At 35.8% G+C, this 21,536-nt stretch overlaps 1 protein-coding gene across 1 annotated transcript in view; it reads left to right on the forward strand.

Moving 5' to 3' along the window:
* Positions 1-15,563, forward strand: part of LOC144959897 (perlucin-like protein) — a 17,534-nt gene extending 1,971 nt beyond the window's left edge. Inside the window, exons 2-6 of the mRNA XM_078892740.1 lie at positions 5,073-5,238; positions 7,257-7,424; positions 9,799-9,899; positions 13,631-13,792; positions 15,403-15,563. Of these exons, the coding sequence (XP_078748866.1) occupies positions 5,073-5,238; positions 7,257-7,424; positions 9,799-9,899; positions 13,631-13,792 (597 nt within the window). The 3' untranslated portion in view covers positions 15,403-15,563. The remainder of the gene's footprint in view (positions 1-5,072; positions 5,239-7,256; positions 7,425-9,798; positions 9,900-13,630; positions 13,793-15,402) is intronic.
* The last annotated feature ends 5,973 nt before the right edge of the window (positions 15,564-21,536 follow it).

Genomic DNA, 21,536 nt, shown 5'->3' on the forward strand with positions numbered 1-21,536 from the left:
CGAACGAGCCCCCGGAGTTGACCGAACCTTCCCAGGGTTGCTAGGTATTCTGAACACCTCATTTAACCAACCTGAGGGTTCGAACCTGGGGGTATATAAGCGAGGCGCGAGGAAACCAGATGGAGTTCTTGTAAGTTTCGTTCCAGCTGAACAGAATACCGCCTTTCCAGCGGTCCTGTTTTATACCATTTTACTATAGTAGTGGTGTTTCTTATTCGTGGATGTCGGGAGAAAGAATGCATGGATAATAAGAGTTGTGTCGTTCCAATAGGGAATGAGGTTAGCGGAAGAGTAGCGTCCCTTGATTGGACGTCACCCATATTATGTGACGTCACCGGCAGAAAAGTTATTAGAGAGAGAACGTCATGTTGGTTGTGCGCATGCGTCTCTTGTCCTCGCTCCCGGCGAAAGCGGCTTGAGACACTTCAAAACCAAATTGACGTTCTCTCTGTAAGGTGACGTCCAATCAAGGGACGCTACTCTTCCGCTAATCTCATTCCCTATTTCTGTTGTAAAAGTAATTTAGTTTCCGTAATAAATGTATCGTGTTTGTTAATCTCGATTTCCTTTCCTGCTTGCGGGCAGCGTTTGCTTCGTACCCAAAAGGTAACGAGTTCGATCACCCACCGCTGCGTTGTGTGGCCTTGAGCAAGTCACCTAGCCCTAGCTCACTTTGCGGCGCTGCACTGCGGCTGACGCCTGGGTTATTACAGTCTTCCCTTGGAATAGACCCTAAAGATAAATTTCCTCTTGGGGACGAATAAAGGGAATTTTATTTATTTTATTTTTATCTATTTTATTTTTATTTTGTCATTGTTACTATTTAGTTCTGAAACACGAGCTTTCTCTTTCTTTCTCTTCCATCTGATCAGGCTAGACTCAGTGCAGTGGCCTGATCTTCCACTCCGAGGGAACTTATCAACGAGTTCCCTCTATCTTTCCTTCCTAGTCTTTTCTTTGCGTTGACGTTTCGGGCTGCCAGTCTCTACAGACTCTCCAGGAGCGGCCCGAATCGTCATATCGATCAATATTTAAAGTTCGATTTTTCTGGTCAGAATCTTTAAAATGCTTTTTCAATGCACCGCAGTATTTTTAAATACCACTTTGCTTTATGGGAGCCAAGTCTCAAAACGGTATTATGTCGGAACGAACCATATGCTTAAAAGCCGAATTATATGTTAAACCGGTCCAAAATATAAATTGTTGGCATTAGCACCTTAAAATCTGTTTTCCATTCTCCTCAATAAATCATATAAACTCAACACAATTCTGATATTTCTGGCTATAAATTCAATTTTCAACATCTTTACTAACCCGACTTAATACCGTTTTGAGGCGAAGGGTTACATATCACAAACGTTATCAAGTATAAGGATGAAATTAGTATAGTCGGATTGTATAAGAACCGAATTCTGAAGTGTTTTACTATAGATGGAACAAAATTGACGGCACTCAACTCTTTGTTATTGTTTTCAAAGATAGTGATAATTAGTTTTTACTCTATCAAACAGACTATAATCGTTAAAGGTTACACATCCTGTGTTTGTACGTTACAGTCGGTTGGCAGATTTGAGAATTTAACATAAACGCATAGCATAAATCCGCACTTACTTTGTATTTACTCTATAGATAGAATGCGCTTGGCCAAAGAGTTCACAACATTGCCATCCAGAAGTATAACGGACCAACACACGAACTCTGTGTAGCCATGAACTTTTATAGTCTGGTTAATAACAAGATATGAAGTGAATAGAAAAGTGCCAGAAGACAATAGAGAATAAAAATTTTTCGCGGCGGTGGTGGGGTTTGAACCTGCGACCTTATTGGTACGACAACTCCGTCTGGCAGGTGAGAGCGTGGCTCTACCGTGTGAGCTATCGACGAACACAAAAATATTCGTTTCAAACTCAAAGTCATTACTAGATCCCTCTCTCACCCACTTCTTGAGACCGCCGATTCGTTCGTACACCACCATCGCGAATAATTTTGACCAGCAGTTAAGCTTAATAGCCAATATTCTCAACACAAACATATAACATAGAAACGATTGAGACATTGAGTATGCTCCGGTGTATGGGGTGAATTTTTAATTCAGAAAAGTGAGTGGAGCAGGCACTTATGTTGGTAACAACAAGATATGAAGTGAATAGAAAAGTGCCAGAAGACAATAGAGAATGAAAATTTTTCGCGGCGGTGGTGGGGTTTGAACCTGCGACCTTATTGGTACGACAACTCCGCCTGGCAGGTGAGAGCGTGGCTCTACCGTGTGAGCTATCGACGAACACAAAAATATTCGTTTCAAACTCAAAGTCATTACTAGATCCCTCTCTCACCCACTTCTTGAGACCGCCGATTCGTTCGTACACCACCATCGCGAATAATTTTGACCAGCAGTTAAGCTTAATAACCAATATTCTCAACACAAACATATAACATAGAAACGATTGAGACATTGAGTATGCTCCGGTGTATGCGGAGTTGTCGTACCAATAAGGTCGCAGGTTCAAACCCACCACCGCCGCGAAAAATTTTCATTCTCTATTGTCTTCTGGCACTTTTCTATTCACTTCATATCTTGTTGTTACCAACATAAGTGCCTGCTCCACTCACTTTTCTGAATTAAAAATTCACCCATACACCGGAGCATACTCAATGTCTCAATCGTTTCTATGTTATATGTTTGTGTTGAGAATATTGGCTATTAAGCTTAACTGCTGGTCAAAATTATTCGCGATGGTGGTGTACGAACGAATCGGCGGTCTCAAGAAGTGGGTGAGAGAGGGATCTAGTAATGACTTTGAGTTTGAAACGAATATTTTTGTGTTCGTCGATAGCTCACACGGTAGAGCCACGCTCTCACCTGCCAGGCGGAGTTGTCGTACCAAAAAGGTCGCAGGTTCAAACCCCACCACCGCCGCGAAAAATTTTCATTCTCTATTGTCTTCTGGCACTTTTCTATTCACTTCATATCTTGTTGTTACCAACATAAGTGCCTGCTCCACTCACTTTTCTGAATTAAAAATTCACCCCATACACCGGAGCAGACTCAATGTCTCAATCGTTTCTATGTTATATGTTTGTGTTGAGAATATTGGCTATTAAGCTTAACTGCTGGTCAAAATTATTCGCGATGGTGGTGTACGAACGAATCGGCGGTCTCAAGAAGTGGGTGAGAGAGGGATCTAGTAATGACTTTGAGTTTGAAACGAATATTTTTGTGTTCGTCGATAGCTCACACGGTAGAGCCACGCTCTCACCTGCCAGGCGGAGTTGTCGTACCAATAAGGTCGCAGGTTCAAACCCCACCACCGCCGCGAAAAATTTTCATTCTCTATTGTCTTCTGGCACTTTTCTACTCACTTCATATCTTGTTGTTACCAACATAAGTGCCTGCTCCACTCACTTTTCTGAATTAAAAATAGTCTGGTTCATACAGTTTAGTGAGAATTACTCATAAACGCAGATGGCAAAAAAACAATAACAAAGGCCTGAGTGACGTCATCTGCATACTATCTATATTAATAATAGATAGAGCAAGTCTGTCTGTCCGTAGACTTGGTTAACATAGCCCGACACTGACCAAAAGACAAGTATTTGGCCACAAAAGAAAAAAATCGTGAGTTGTATTCAATAGGTCAACCACTGGAATCGCGTGTTTCCTTCAGCTCTTCTAGACGGTGCAAAAAAACATAGAAAGTGACGTCATACTATAAGTCCGAGTCGGCTCTCGTGTCAGGCTATGTATAGATTTGCCATCCGGAAGTATAACGGACCAACACACAAACTCTGTGTAACCATGAACTTTTATAGTCTGGTTAATACAGTTTATTGAGAACAACTCACAAACGCGGATGGCAAAAACAATAACAAAGGCCTGAGTGACGTCATCTGCATACTATCTATATAATGCGCTTGGCTAATAAGTTCATAACATTGCCATCCGGAAGTATAAAGGATCAACACACGAACTATGTGTAATCATGAACGTTTATAGTGTGGATAATACCGTTTAGTGAGTATTACTCATAAACGCGGATGGCAAAAAAAAAACAATAACAAAGACCAGTGTGACGTCAACTTCGTTCTATCTATAGATAGAATGCGCTTGGCCAAGGAGTTCACAACATTAACATCCGGAAGCATAACGGACCAACACACAAACTCTGTGTAACCATGAACTTTTATAGTCTGGTTAATACAGTTTAGTGAGAACAACTCACAAACGCGGATGGCAAAAACAATAACAAAGGCCTGAGTGACGTCATCTGCATACTATCTATAGATAGAATGAAGTTGGGTCTTTGTTATTGTTTTTATTTTGCCACACAAGTTTTTGAGTAATTCTCACTTAACTGTATTATCCACAGTATAAAAGCTCATGGTTAAACAGACTTTACTGTGTTGGCCCGTTATACTTCCGGATTGCAGGGGTATGAGCTTCTTCGCCAAGTGCATACTATCTATAAGTTAACGATTGCTACGGCCTGTCTGTCTGCCTGTGTATGTGTGTTTCGACAACAGGAAAAACCAGACTACTATCTGCTATGAAAATTAGCCAGTTCGTTAACATTTTTAACGTTCTGATACAGAACACCAAATTTCTTGCGGTTAAGTTCGATTTTACAATGGCTGTGTAAAAAAATGTTTAATCGATTTCATTCGATCCCTAAGATTTACGACCCATTTTTAACAGAGAGCTAGATACTATTATAGATAGAACAAAGTTGACGTCACTCGGTTCTCTTTGTTATTGCTTTTTGCCATCCATCTTGACGAGTAAATCTCACTAATCTTATTGACCCGTCTATAAACCTTCATAGTTACACATCGTTTTGTGTGTTATTCCGTTATATTTCCGGAAGACAATGTTGTGAGTTACTTAGCCAAAGGCCTACTATCTATAGATTTTCGTTTCATGTTTGCCTTTTATCAACAAAACACGATGAATGAACCTTTAAGGGCGATTCACACATATCCCATTCGTACTTAGTGTTTCATTCATAGTGTTTTGTTGATAAAGGGGAAACCCATAACGTCCACATCATAATTCCTTGATCTCTATATTACACCAGGTTTACACAAACTGGAGAAAATCCCAACCCGATAATTTAAAAGACTCTGAACTGTGTGTGGGAATGTACGGTAAAAAATATAGTGATCGTATAAGAGGACGTTGGGATGACTCTAGCTGCAATATCATGATTCATTTCCTGTGTGAACGCGCCCCCTTTGAAAAAGGTAAGAAAAGAGAGTAATTTTATAGTTCAAAGTAGAACAACGAGAGAATTAGGCAAAGAGAAATACACTGAAAGTAGGAGTCAGCGTTGGTTTTGGTACTATTACAAATTAATTATAAATATTTGTAGCAATTCGTAGCAATTTTAAGACCATATTTTTTTTCTAATTGAGAGTAAAAGACATTATTACCAATGGTCAAAATTGCACTGTCTACCTTATTACAATCCACATGACGCACAATAACACAAACCTACTAGACGTCTATAGATAGTTCGAAGATGACGTCACTCCGGTCTTTGTTATTGATTCTTGCCATCCGCGTTTATGAGTTATACTGAACTGTATTAACCTGACTATAAACGGTAATGGATACACACAGTTTTGTGTGTTGGTCCGTTATACTTCCGGATGGCAATGTTATGAGCTTCTTAGCCAAGCGCATACTATCTATATTGTATTTTGTCGGATATCTGCTATGCACCCACGTTCAGAATTCCAATATTCACCCGCATATTGAGATAAAATCGAAATGTGCAGCTGTTGTATTTTTCCCAATTATGCTGTTATCCAACAAGACAGGCTTTTGAATTTCAGCACGAGGCCTTGGCCATAGTTGATTATATAATTATTTTCAAATTGGCCAATTTAATTATCTTTTTGATTAATTGTAAACAAAGTTTTTATATGATTCGCTTTTTTGTCATGGTGTTGTTGTCTGCCTCTTCGAACTCAATTTCAAGCGTATCTTATAGATGCCTATCATTGCTTGAGAGACAAATTTAATAATATATGAATAAATCGTTTAAAAGCGAATTTGCACGGACAAACATGCTCCAAGCGTTTCACAATGTTTCGTTTATTCCTCGAGCAGACTATGGAAAAATATTTCCATTTTATATAGTACCAGTCGCCTGTTAAAGTACTTTCATACTAACACTTTTACAATAAACGCCACTACCAGTTACCAGGAACTCATTCACACCCGAGTTGAATGAAATATATGTCTAAAAGCTCATTTATGTTTCATTCTCACCAATCCGGGAACTGATCACAGTAAACATTGCTTGACTATTGTGACAAGACAATATACCATCCGCTGAGCCACTGAGCCCCACTGGATTCATTAATTTAGAGTGAAGGTTGTTGTTTCTTAAACTTTAAAAGACTTTAACTCTTTCATTTAAGTAAAAGTGACAAATAACACATTGAACTGTACAATTCACTGGTACTGTCCATCTTACTATACGGCTGCGAATCATTGACATTAACTGCGGAATTAAAACGCAGAATCTCTGCTTTTGAGATAAAAAGTTATCGAAAACTTCTGCGGTTGACAGAACACAGGTCCAATAAAGACGTACTGGAAGAGGAAACTGCCATGGTTTGGCCACAATGTGAGGCATGAAGGTTAATGCAGAACGGTGATGGAGGGCACCCTTGGAGGAATAAGAAGAGGAAGACAAAGGAAAGTTTGGATGGACAATATCAAGAAAAAAACAACACAGTAATGAAGATGGAAGAACGCTTTGAGAAGGCCAACAATAGAGAAGAATGGCGGGAAGTGGTGAGAGCTGTATCCCTAGTATCCCTCAGACGATCATCAGATCATGGGATGAATGAAAAAAAAATGAAATGACACTAAGCTGCTAGAAACTTTGTGCTGCGAATTTGTAATAAACACAAATGAATAAAACAGCATAAAAAATGAACAGAATACCAAAAAACACAGAACATTTCGTGCTCAAAGTTTTCTTCATCTAATAGAAAAAATGCTTTTGTTATTGGTGTAAGAAGGGTTTTGAGTCCGAAACGTTCCGTGTTCGATATTTTCTCCTATTTGGAAGCTTGTATTTTATTTTGTGTTCATTCCTTTTTTTATCAGCTTAATTTTATAATTTTAATTAAAACATTCTTTTTTCATCCAATTAATGTAACTATAACCAGATATATACGCTGATTCTAATTGCAATAAAAGCGATTAAGCCTTTTTCTCTTTTTTTTTCATGCCATTCTTCCAGAAGTCGCATCGTCCTGTCCAGAGGGGTGGAGTGAATATCAGGCAGACGACACGTGTGTCAAGGTCTTCGAATCTCGTAAAAATTTTGAAACAGCTCGAGAGGTGTGTAAAGAGGAAGGAGGAGACCTTGTAACCATTAAAGATGAGAAGAAAAACAGTTTTGTGAACGGTAATTATTTTTTTTAGATATTATATATAAAGTGTGGTCTTGTGGTATGACACTCGCTTTCGGATCGGAAATTCCTGAGTTCCTTGGAAAAGGCTCTTTACTCACATTCTCTCACCCAACTCAGGTGTCAAATGAGGACCTGACCGTTAACAGCGTTGTCTCTGTTCGAAAACAATTGTAGTATCGCCTAATAGGTGTCATTCCCGTCCTATATAGTTAAATGTTGTCGTTGACCAGGAACCCCTTGTAAAGCGCTTTGAGCAGTTTAGTGGATATTGTGCTGTATAAAAAAAGCTCAATTTAAAAAAAAAGTCAATACAGAACATTTTGCGTTCAAAGCCATTAATCAGCCGACATATTTATAGAGAATTGTGTTCCTGTTTTGAAACAGCTATACTGGTTTTTATTTAATAATCGTTATTGCGCATTGTCGTGCAATCTATGTACGTATGAGTTTCAGATAGAGAGAGAGAGAGAGAGAGAGAGAGAGAGAGAGAGAGAGAGAGAGAGAGAGAGAGAAAATAAGTAGGAGTGAAATATCTGTTCAATGTTACAGTTATCGTTTAACGTTATAACAAGTGTAACTAAATGACAAATTGCCATATTTATGGACAATAAAGATCTATTTTTATTATTATTATTTATTATTATTATTATTATTATTATTATTATTATTTATTATTATTATTATTATTATTATTATTATTATTATTATTATTATTATTATTATTATTATTATTATTTTATTATTATTTTTATTATTATTATTATTATATTAGTAGTAGTAGTAGTAGTAGTAGTAGTAGTAGTACGGCACCAATAAGGTGCTATGCTACATCAGCATAAAAGTGTCACGGTCACAGGGAATCCACATATTGGGACCAAGCACGTCTATTCCTGGCTAGAGTCACGATTTCGTCAATGGGCATAGAATCCAGCCCATGTAGTAGAGTGCCTGCTGGTCAGTTGTCGAGCTCTTCAAGTAGGTAATAACAGTTCGACGAAGGAGGCAGTCTGCGTTCATGCGTAAGATATTACCGCAAAGCGAAGCCTGCGTCTCATCTCTGTAGTTACAAGGTCGAATTAGGGGCGTTTTGCGGTTTCTCTGTAGTCCTCTCTAGTAATGCTTGAAAGGCATCGGCTGTTGAAGCCATTCACAGTTTTCGTTACACCCTCTGTAAGTCGCCAAGACTCGTAACCATGTGTGGAGACAGAGCAGACACTAGAGACATACAACTTGATTTTCTTTCCGCGGGACAGACGGTGATCGGACCACATATGGGATAGAGAGTTGAATGTTGTTCGTTCTATTGACATTCTGTAGTCAACATCAGCCCTCTCGTCACCATCGCACTGGATACGACTACCAATGTATTCAAAGGAGTAGACATTGTCTAATTTTACACCTTCGATAGTCACACGAGGAAGTTCGCTTTCCTTGTCTTTGCGTTTTTGTTTTTGGACAATTAGGTCCGCGAGAGATCAGTTGCGCGATCTTACAGTCTTTCCACCATCCCAACACCGGCCTTGATAAATAGCAAGGCCTCTCTTGTTTGAAAAGTCTCGTTCACAGTAAGGGCATACGTGTTTAAATCCCATGGCTGCAATGCTGTCATCTGTTGTTTCCAAGAATCTGATTTCCTTGTGGATGTGCAGAGCTTTGGTTTTTGGTATAGAGATTTCCATAGCTGTATCTTCTCTCGAACCTGAGGCTATGCATGATATACGTTCTTGGGAGTTTTCCTCTAGGAGACTATCGTCGGCGGCATACTCGAGGGAGCTTATTGAGACCTGGTTGGGTGGCAAGCAGACATTAACTCCGGCATTTGGATTATCATGAATTCTGAAGATGTGTATGAGGCCGGTAATGAAAGCGATTGGGGAAAGTATATCGCCTTGGAGCACACCAGGCACGTGCAACCTATATTATTACCCCAAAACAAGGATGTCTATAGACTAAAAACAAGTTGAATTAACGTCCTGAGGTGTACATTTTTGAGCTTTTATCTAAGGCAATATCCACTAAACGTGCTCAAAGCGCTTTACAAGGGGTCACTGGCCAACATCAACATTTAACATATAGGACGGGAACATGACGCGTGTTAGGCGATATTAAAGTTTATTTTTCGAACAGAGACAATGCCCTTAACGGCTAGGTACTCATTTTACACCTAAGCACGTTTAGACAATGTGAGTAAAGAGACTTCTCCAAGACCTATGCTCGGAGCGAAGCTCGAACCCAGGACCTTCCGATCCGAAAGCGAGGATCATACCACTAGACCACATACCCTCACAAAAGTACCACAAAAATACATTGTCTCATTGATCTCATAACACTACGATGCATTCTGCTTACTCTCTTTTCCTGCTTTAGAAAAACTTGGAAGATTAAAATATTGGATCGGACTCATCAACCTTTCTAACCAGAAAGGGCAGAAAGGCTTCGATTTCGCTTATCTTGATGATACTAAGATGGTAAGTAAACCTATTATTGTTATCACAATCATCCTCGTCGTCATGTCCGTATTGGCATCATCATCATCATCATCATCAGCATCATCATCATCATCATCATCATCATCATCATCATCATCAATGAAAAAAGTACCTTAGATGATATTTCATAGTGCATGGCACAAGACTGCTCGTGTACAAAATTTGACTTTAAAAATTTTACTGTTTGAAAATTACCGTGCTATTTTGAAGACGTTTTTCCTATAATAGCAATTTCATTTGAAATGGAAGAAAAGATTGGGCTACAATTCCATACAATAAGTACGCCATCTTGTCAGGGTAATATAAGCTTCTAGCTAGAATTAAAATTGACGTCAATCGTTTTAAAATAGTTTGAGTATTTTTTCTTCGTTAGTAGATATGATTTTTGAATTTTAGAATCTTAGAATTTCAACAATCAGCATTTTTGAAATTGAATTTTTCAGGTGCTTCATTAAACGTTTTTAGAATGAATGCAAAGAAAGTTTATTACTGTTATTAAGGAAACTATGAAGAGGGTTGTAGGCGTTTGGCAGAACTGGATTGGTCCAATTACGTTGAGATGGATGTTCAAATGGATTGGAACTATTTAAAGAATACACTAAAAGAGATAGAGTCATATGTTATCCCTCTCGGGGTATATAAGAAAATAAATAAAACCTCTATTGGTGTCTCGTGGTGTTAAAACAGTTGTAATAAAAAATCATATACAATATTTTTTTTTAAATTTAAAGTATCACTCAAAAGAAAATGTTAAAGCCTCTGCAACACACAGAAATATGAGAAAACATCTTATAAAACAAAAAGATTAAATTTTTGAGAAAAAAATCGGGTCTGTGAGAAGTTATATGTAAAGGGGATAATAGTAAAGTTGAAGTTAAAAACGGGATTGGTAAACTATCCCACACGGGTATAAATCGGGTAATGATAAAATAAAAGGCATTTGTTTTAAATACATATTTTCAAGTGTATTTTCAGAAGAAAATGTTGATAATATGCCTATATTTCATAGCCGAGCTATTAATACTTGTTTGAATGATATTGTGGTGAATGAGGTTGAAGTTTATAATAAATTAGTGAAATTTGATACAAATCGTATCTGACGGTATAAATCCACGTTTTGTTTAGAAATTTGCAAAGGAAATAAAATTTCCTGTCTGCTATTTATAATATAAATTATTATGATGAATCTCTTTCTAGTGTTTAACTCCCCGATGTTTGGAAATTTGCAAATGTTACGTCAATATTCAAACAGGTTGGTCGATGTGATCCATCTAACTACAGACCAATCAGTCTAGCTGTATCATTTGTATAATCTTAGAGAGTAGAGTTAAAGAGAAAATAGTAACTTTTCCTGAAATGAATCAATTGCTAAATAATTGTCAATATGGATTTAGAAAGGGAAGCTCTTGCATAACAGTTATTACGTAATGGCTGATTTTATAAGAAGCATTGATGAAATATTGATGCTAAATATTTGGATTTCAGGAATGCTTTTGATTCTGTACCAAACAAAATGATAGTTTTGAAACTTAAAGGTTATCGAATTACTGGTAATATTTATAACTGGGTTTTATCGTTTTTAAATTCGCCGTACACAACGAAATGTAGTAGGTGAAAGATGTTGTGACGTAATACGCGCACCTAGTGGTGTCCCTCAGGTCAGTGTACTTGGTCATTTACTGTTCATTATCTATATAAATGATCTGCAATTTTTTGCTGATGACACCAAAATGTATGCAACAATATTAGAGAAAGATAAAGATATATTATCTAATGTTGATGCATAAAGTTTGCGTTGAAAAATGATATTAGATAAATGATAAAAATTCGCTATACAATTGGTCTGAAAATTCTAGCTTTACTTTAATATTACTAAATGTAGAATGATGCAGATTATTAGGTCTAACCCTTTATTCCCGTATTACTTAGGTAGCAATAATATGAGTGTTATGCCAACTAAATGCCCAGAAAGGGACTTGGGGATCATCTTTGAAAATAAATTGTGTCTGATGAACATATTATATGTGATTGGACAAGCTTATGGGAATTATATACAGAAGCTTTAGCTATCTTGATTTAAAACATTTGTCCAACATTATAAGTCTATCATAAGAACTTGTCTAAGTATGGAAATAGTATTTGGGGTCTCTTATTTAAGCGACAGTCTGTTAACATTGAAAATGTACAAAGTCGCGCTACGAGACTTTTACCTGAACATGGGGACGCTTTTTAGGATTGAGTATGAAAATTTCATACACAGGGGTTCAAGCATACTTCTGTTTATACACTTTTGATGGTCCCACCTAAATCACTTCTTATCAAAATCTTATTTAAAATCTCCTTCGCTATAATTGGTTCTCTAAATGATGATAGGGATGCTTCTTAATATTTTTGCTGTTACTATAGTCAAATCAGTTTTTAGAAAAGAACGAAAGGGTATACAAAGTATATACAGGATTTCTAAATCATGATAACATGAGGAGTTTTTTTGCGGTTACCAAATATGTTTTCCCTCTTTTGAACATTATTGGAACCAATTGACTTAAGTCAAGAAATATTAATTGTTTAAAATTGATATCTTTAAAGAGAGCATAATTTCCATTTTGTGCACAAAACACGACGCTTTTGAGCGCTATTGCAGTTTTAAAATACAAAAAAAAAGAAAAAGAAAGAAAGACAATGCTTTCATTGCTTGACTAATTATTTTACGCCTGGACACGATTTGACAGTTTGAATAATAGACCTTTTCCAAGGACTCAATCAATAGTGGATTTGAAACAAAATCAAAACTGCCATTCTTCACATAATAACCAAACACGTCTTTATTGAAACAATTTTTAAAACTATTATCATTTTATGAAGATTTCAAAACGTTTGACTTTTTAAAATAAAAATCTTCTATGTAAAATGATAAATGATTTATACAGGCGAAATACGTTTCAACGAGATAAGAATATAAAGGACAAAATTACGTTTAATATTTAAAAATAACATGACAAATCTAAGAATAAAAAATGATAAAGAAGGATATCGTAAATTGAACATTCAAGAATAAATATGTGAAGCACTCGTGGGATTGATCCAAACGTCACTTTAAGTACTTTTAAGATATGACTAAGAATATAAGTTAAGAACGTTTCGACGGAATTAAAAATGTCCTAATAATATTTTGTTATTCCAGAAAATTTTCATCAAATTTTAAATATAACATTTGCACCTTAAACATTCAAGTTATTTTTTTTTCTGAGTGCACTTACACGTTGAAATGAGAAAAATATACTGTGATGACGTTTTGCTCAAAACCAAGTTTCTACAAATTATCTGCTTTGAATGGCAGTAACAATGTTATCATTATTTCATGAAATACAGAACACAATGCCGAGAAATGTCTGTTCTTTCGCACTTTGCCAAAAATTCAAGTTTCAAACTATGCAACATCTAATATATATATATATATATATATATATATATATATATATATATATATACATATATATATATATATATAATATATATATATATATATATATATATATATATATATATATATATATTTACCTCATTCTGTACTATTCTCCGACAACGTTGTTTCATCCTGCTGGAATTTTAAGAGAGGTTCTTTAAAAGTCCTAGTGTGTGGGACGAATTTTGTGGTGTTTAGTTGGCGCTCTACGTGATTCAAGCTAACTCTCCTCAACATTTATTGACAGGGATCATACCATCCATGGCAAAAAGGACAACCAAACAACGCTCGTAATCGTCAAAAATGCGTGCTGATGAATGGCAACCGAAAGAAAGGGAAATTTTTGGGACTTTGGGATGATTACAAATGCGCTAAAAGAATGGGCTTTGTTTGTGAAGTGTCTAAATAGGTAAGTTGGATGAAACAATGTTATACATGCGACTACGGATCGGAAGCTCCTGGGTGCATGCCTCGCTCGTCGAATATTTGAGTCCTTTGAAAACACTCTTTACTCACATTCACTCACCGTAACCAGGTGTAAAATGAGTACCTGTCTGTTAACATCATTGTCTCTGTCCGAAAAAAATGTAATATTTCCTTACAGGCGTTCTACATGTTAAATGATGCTGTTTACTAAGGGCCCTTTGTAAAGCCCTTTCAGGACGTTTAGTGGATATTACGCAATATAAAAAAGATCAAGTTTATTTTATATGTGGTGGGGAAGAAGGAACTACTCCAATTTTGTTACCCATTGTTACAAGTATTATTAGTTTTACCATCATCATTTATTGATTTCATTTACCATTTTTTACTCTTTCCTTTTCTTTTCTGTATGTTGTCATCAACATTATTTGTGAATTATTGGCGAAACGTATGTGTAGGTATGAAATGAATAAAAATCAATCTCACTCATGTGCTTGGTGTATCGTTGATGTAATGGACAATATTTTGTGTTGGTTTGAAAATATCCCCTTAACCACATTGAGCCTACAATTAGGATAATCAGACGCCTGCAAACAAGTCCTCGTTGGCGAAATCAGATAAATAAATGGATTGAATAAAATGGAATCAAGTTGCATAGCTACAAAGTTATTGATAAACATCTGAAAAGATCTGTATGAAACAGTGCCAGACAAAGCATAAATAAAAATATCAGAATAGATCATCTCCAAAAATTCATCCTACAATTTTCTTTATATTGCATTGTGACGTTGTGGTCTTGTGGTATGAGACTAGCCTTTTGATATGTAAGTTACAGGTTCGTGTCTCTGACCATAATATTATGGCGTGAAGTTTATCCTTGAAAAAAATAATTAATTTATATGGGTGTCCCGATAGTTCAGTTGGTAGAGCACTCGTGTCATACGCAAGAGAACGTTGATCGAACCCGGGTGAAGTAGATTTTTTTTCACTTCACCGTCCACCCAGTAGTCTTTTTTTTGGGTGTCGATTGATCTTTTAGATTTGGCGGAAAGTACTTTGCATTAGGCCAGTGGCGGCAATAAATTGCTATTATCCGTTTCACGCTTTAGAAACTGGGATAAACTCCGGCTACGAAACACTACATTTTTTTTATTTCCATTTAAAGACTTTTGTTGCCATCGACATCGTAATTGGATTCAATTGTCTGATGCTAGTAAGGGCGGCCATCGTGGTTCTAAACAAAGACATTTTTTACATTTTATTCTTCATGCTGGCTAGAACTTTTCATATGTCTGGTGATCAGAATGTGTAAAGGTCATCACATTATCAGATTTATAATTGTTTTTTTTTTCCCTCTGGATACGCTTTTATGCTCGTCGGAGAAACATTTCATAAGGTCGCCCGCCATTGTTCCGATAGTTTAGAGTCAGTTACTAATTACCATGCGTCATTACGAGGGAAGTGACGTTACGACTGTTGAAGCGTATTGCCGACTCGAAGTGGCAACGTCTTTCAATTATTAGAAAGTGTAGAAGTGTATGTAACTAGATAATTCAATTGGTTATGGCTTTAATATGAATACAATTTCTATTTCAGATCCAATCCAGTCTCATTTCAGTTTGTGAAATTCAGAAATTAAAAGAAACAACTTGTTTTTGTTATCCATATTCTAGTTTTGATTGGCATGTTTTGTTTCCAAGAGATTATTTTTTTTAAATCTGATGGGAAATGAATAAAATTTGAGATCGGAGGAAATAGTTTGAGACTTGGTGTTCTAAAACATCTTTTTTGTTAATTTTTAGGGTTTTCTGAGCTCTAAGTCTTACAGTTTTGTCGAATATAACAGTGTCTACCAAAAGTTACCCGTTTTCAACTCTTCTTCCTTCTCTTTCATTTATTGCTCCTCCTCCTCCTCCTCTTCCTCTTCCATATTCTTCTACTACACATTGTCCTTATCCTCTTCTTGTTCTTTATTTCCCCCTCTGACTGTTTCTAAACACTCAAACTATATATTAAATTGCCTATTACTAAACTCTAAAAAAGTTTATGACAGCAGGCACTTGGTGCTTATTTTCCAGTGTGGTTTCACATGCAAATAGAAGGACCAATTCTGGGTGATGGTGATACTTTTAAGTGACAATCTGTCTACAGTTTTGATAAGTACGAGGTCCATTCCATAACTATGTTTTACTTCCTCTTAACTTTAAAACTATTTAATGCAGGATAATGAAATTCGCTACAACCGTGCATTGATTTTTAGTAGGTGATGAGCAAAATTTAAGTAAAGCCAAAATCTAGAGTGGCCTAAACGAGTTAATAGAATGTATAGTAAGATAAAGGGGTAGATAATGACTCTTTTTAACGATACAGAACGAAGTAAACGACGTTTCGCCTTTGGCTTTCTTTAGGTAAACAAGAAAGGGAAATAAATTATATTACATTGGTATTATAGTTAAAACATTATAGGTATATATATATATATATATATATATATATATATATATATAATGTATTTGTGTGTGTGTGTGTGTGTGTGTGTATTTGAGTTCAAGGGAAGGAGAGAGTGGGAGAGAGAGAGAGAGAGAGAGAGAGAGAGAGAGAGAGAGAGAGAGAGAGAGAGAGAGAGAGAGAGAGAGAGAGAGAGAGAGAGAGAGAGAGAGAGAGAGAGAGAGAGAGAGAGAGAGAGAGAGAAAGAAATAGTGGGACAATGAGAAGAAGTAATGAGGCGAAATGTAAACCAAGATCAAAACTATATAAATTAAGCCTTCTCTATACTATGATTTATTGGTCACCCGTACGAACACCCGATTCAAAATACAGTAACCTATGCTGTGCCTTGCTATCTTCTGGCCCTTAACGTTAAACACGTAACCAACCCTGATTGCACGCTAAAGAATAGCAAGTAACGATTTGTGGTCTGCCATGGGTTTATATATCATGTTGAGTATTTTTCTTTTGACGCCACCCAAAAGGATTCTCAACACCCCCACAATAGTAGTAGTAGCGTATGGCTACACCTCCGAATGTATTTCGTCAACCCAGCTTCTAAAGTCTTCCTTCGCCCTAAGGATGGTTTCGTAGCCACCTTCAAGTTTAGTGACTGGAAGTGGAGGACGATGTGATCGCTGGTCTCTGGGGCTGTCTGACATTTCTGGCAGGTATCACTGTTTCCAAGTTTCCATCTGCACATATTTGATGCAGTTCTGCCATGTCCAGTTAAGATCCGGTTTGAGGAAATCCAGTATTTCCTGGCGTTATTGAATGCAGGCACTCCCCACAATGATAACAATCTAATTGTACATATGTAGGTTTGTCATATCATAGCTTGATTATTATGTTTATCTCGAAAAGTATTTTGAAAAAGCATATATGAAATGAAATATGATTAGAAGGTTGATAACTTCTGTAGGTTTTCATAGCTTAGTTGTTTTATTTAGATTATTGATAACTTGACGCATTATTGTGTTGTGTAAATTATATAATTGGTCGTTGTCGTCTGTAGCTGCTGGTCGTTACTATGACTACGTAGGTGGGTTAGAAATTGGTTTAATAGCTTTTCCTCTAGATCCTCCATAAATGGGAAATAAATTGTGTGCAGAATCCTTACTATCAATATTGTGTTTTGAATTTATTTTTATTATTGTTTGCATTCTAGTGAATGTGTAGTGAATTAATCAAAAAACACAGCAACAATCTATTAAATTTGAAAATTGAATAGCTCACTCGATGACTGATAGAAACATGTTTGAAGAAATACAAGATGGAATTATATATTTTCCAAAACAACGTTATTTGTTGCGTCAGAGCGTAAAGCTTTTAACTTTTGTTTTAATTTATTTCAAAAACGTTTGGAATTTAATTTGTAAATATGTAATTTTGATAGGTACAATTTTTTGCTTATATGTCTTTGTTAGACAGTAAAATATTGTACTTACCACTCTACAAAGTGTATTTTTAAAAATTATTGACACATTTCGTTTGAATAACCAGAGAGCCATGTAACGTGTCGTCAAACATTGCCATTGTTGCCAGATGTGCATGATTTATTCATGTTTTGATTGATTTTAACTCTGTGCACACTTTGGTAGCTGAGCTATGACGTCATCAGTAGATATGGTAATTTTGGAATAAATTGTAATTTATTTTGGCTTTGTCCGACATGATTCTCGAAAGGTTATTTCATATAACATGTCAATCTCGATATCAACTTGGAGCAATGATTTTTTTATGGGGATATTTTATGTGAAGTGCATAGTGTGTATCAGGTAAAAATTAAAGATTCCACACAGTGAATAAATGGAAACATAAGACTATCCACTGAGCCGAAGCTCAATGTCAACAGGTGTCAGCCATGTCCTATTTTCGGTCACATACTACGCAGGGACAAAAACATACCAGCTAACCAAGCCATGTCGGGATACTTCCAAAAACACGTTTTCAGAGGAAGACCGATCACAATACTCCCTGTGATCTTAAACAAAAACCTCACAACACTTGGACAAAGCATTAGTCTCATAACGGCAGGGGACCTTGAAAATCTGAGAACCCTAGCAGAGGACTGGCAATATTGGAGTCACCTCACACAGGAAATACTGGAAACAGCCAAGGCGACCCGATCTTTCGGTCGAGACGCGAAAGGCATCTAAGTGTGAAGTGAGTGATAGTGTGTATACGTCACCTGAAGAAAACATAAGAGATGCCGTTCGCTCATGCTGCAAACGACGTAGGGCGAGCTGGAGAGACGTGTGCGACTTGTCATTCAAAATGATGGTGGTCACTTGGAGTTTTATATAGGACGATTGTGCAAACTCTCGATCACATGTACGATGTCAGAAATTATAAATTTGGAATAAAATGTTGGAAACCAAATTGATGTCGTTGCAGCTTTTTTTTTTCAGACATTAAAACCTTAAATGTCTCGCGGTTAAAAACAAACACACAGTAAACTATGGTTTATTTCAAAATTACTCTTTTTTCACTCATAGCATCATAACTCACTTATCAAGGGGCGCACAGTTTTAAACATCAAAACTTTTTAAAAGTCTGCAACAATAGCAAAAAAAAAACCGTTTGATAAAATCTTGCATAGATCTAGAGTTATTCAATCCTGAAATGTGTCAATAAAAGAAAATAAAAGACTGTAATGGTGCTATCGACAATTTACCATAATAATATGGGCTTTTTGCCTTCATGATTACGCAATCAATTATCTTGTATCCATAATGTCTATGGAATGTTTACACAATGAAGAATGTCTCTTTCATTCATTTCTATCTGCAGTGGAATCGATGCGGGAAATAATCGATATTAATGATAAAAACAAACTACAATAACTAAAAGTTCAAACAGTTATTAGTTCACTTGCCTCTGGTTAATTACATAATGTTAGATTGTTTAGGTAAGTGGGCTAGACAGAATGTTATACTGCTGGCTCATTGTTCTAAAATAAAAGAACGCTCTATTCTTTTGAAGGGTTGAAGACTGTGTCAAAATGATTTTGAATGGCCAGTATGAATGCTGCATTGGCAACGTATCAGGATAATAATAATGATAAAATAATAATAATAATAATAATAATAATAATAATAATAATAATAATAATAATAATAATAATAATAATAATAATAATAATAATAATAATAATAATAATAATACGTTATTGCATCCCAAAAAGGAAATTTTTGTACAGACGTGTTATAATTTACACAATAAGATAAAAATACAATGGAAATAGGATATATATATATATTATATATATATATATATATATATATATATATATATATATATATATATATATATATATATAAAAAGGAGCAGCTCTATAACCAGAGCTGCGCTTTATAATATGAATAATTTCAACACTGTAAAAATAGTTAAAACTGTCACTATAAATTGAAAATTGAAAAGATTGCAAAACAAATAAATTAATAAATTAATATTTATATTTTTAAAAAGTAAAAATTAGAAATAATTATACAAAATGGTTATTGCTTGTTGTTATAAAGCCTAATACTAGACGGCAGAAAATATTTTCTGTGTCTCTCTGTTTTCGTTGAAATAGAGAAAGGGCGACCACTTCTTTCTGACATAATAATTGATGGTCTTAGTGGATGATACTGGTCATTTAATATTTTAGTTATTTTATTTATACAAAATTTCTCGTATAAAAGATCTACATCGTCAACATCGTTTATATAGCGTTTAATGGATTTTTTAATATTTGAATTTATTTTGTTCCTTTCCACTGCTAAGCAATTGCCTCCCCAAGCTGTTATACAAAATGACAAAACACTTTCGATTACTGCTCTATAAAATAATGTGCAGAGGGTTTTATCTATTCTAAACTGAGAGAGTGTTGATAAAAAATATGTACGTCTGCACATCTTATGCCTAATTATTTTCAAGTGTTCATCCCGCTTGAGCCTGTCATCAATCGTTACACCAATGTATTTGTAGTGAGTAACTCGCTGGACGAATTGGTCCTTTAATTTTAACGGTTCTATCGGTTCCTTCACTCTCCTAAAGTCAATCACTAGCTCCTTTGTCTTGCTTATGTTAAGCTCTAGGTGGTGGGCATCACACCAAGACACAAATCTATCAATTTCTTGCCTATAAGCCACTTCGTTGCCATTTGTTATGAGGCCTTGAAGAGCGGTGTCATCTGCAAACTTTATTAAAGGTACACTCAGGTTTTGACTTCTACAGTCATTCGTGTATATTGTGAATAATACAGTGGACAATACACAACCTTGAGGAGCACCAGTGTTTGTAGTTATACAGGAAGATTTGTTTTGTCCTAATTGAACATATTGTGCTCTCTCCGTAAGAAATTCGAGCACCCAAGCAATTATATACTTGTTTAAATTCAGACTAGTCAATTTTTGAACAACCAACTGAGGTTGCATTGTATTGAACGCTGAAGAAAGATCTGCAAAAAGCAATCTGCAATAGCTCCTAGCGTGATCTAGATGCCTGTAGATGTTGTTTGTAAACAGCAAAATGGCATCCTTTACGCCACGTCCTGGTTTGTAAGCAAATTGATGACTATCACTGAATGGCATAAACTGATTCCTAATTTTAACAAGAACAATTTTTTCTAAAGATTTCATGACTATTGAAGTCAGTGCAACAGGTCTGAGATCGTTCATAGTTTCAAGTTTTTCTTTTTTTGGAACAGGAATAATTTTTGAAGTTTTCCAAATTTCAGGGATCGAAACGCATTGGAGGGACCAGTTAAAGATATGTGTATAAATGGGGGAATGCTGATGGGCACATTCTTTTAATAGTTTTCCTTTCAATCCATCCGGCCCAGCAGCCTTCCTCTCGTTTAGTTTCAAAAATACGATTCTCGTTTCCTCTTCACTGACCTCAATAGTCATTTCATCTTCCAAAGCCCTGTCTAATTTATGTTTTTCATTTTCAATATCAAATTTGTTTGCTGTGTCGAAACGTGAATAGAATTTATTTAAAGTTTCAATTTCGATATCTTCTGATATAATCGTGGGCTTTGGATTATAGTTAACAGCAGTTTTAAGCCCCAGCCACGTGTCCCGTATATCCCAAGAAGAAAAGCATTTTTCAATTTTATTTTTGTACTTGTCTCTACAACTATATATTACCCTCTTTATCTCTTTTTGTTTTGTTTTCAGATCTTTTTTGTTTCCACTAGTATAGAGAGTTTTCTTTTGGTTCAATAAAAGTTTTAGATCTTTTGTTATCCAAGGCTT

Source organism: Berghia stephanieae, chromosome 14, assembly GCF_034508935.2.
Source record: "Berghia stephanieae isolate SIO BIC M18660-M18661 chromosome 14, UCSD_Bste_1.3, whole genome shotgun sequence".
NCBI lineage: Eukaryota > Metazoa > Mollusca > Gastropoda > Nudibranchia > Aeolidiidae > Berghia > Berghia stephanieae.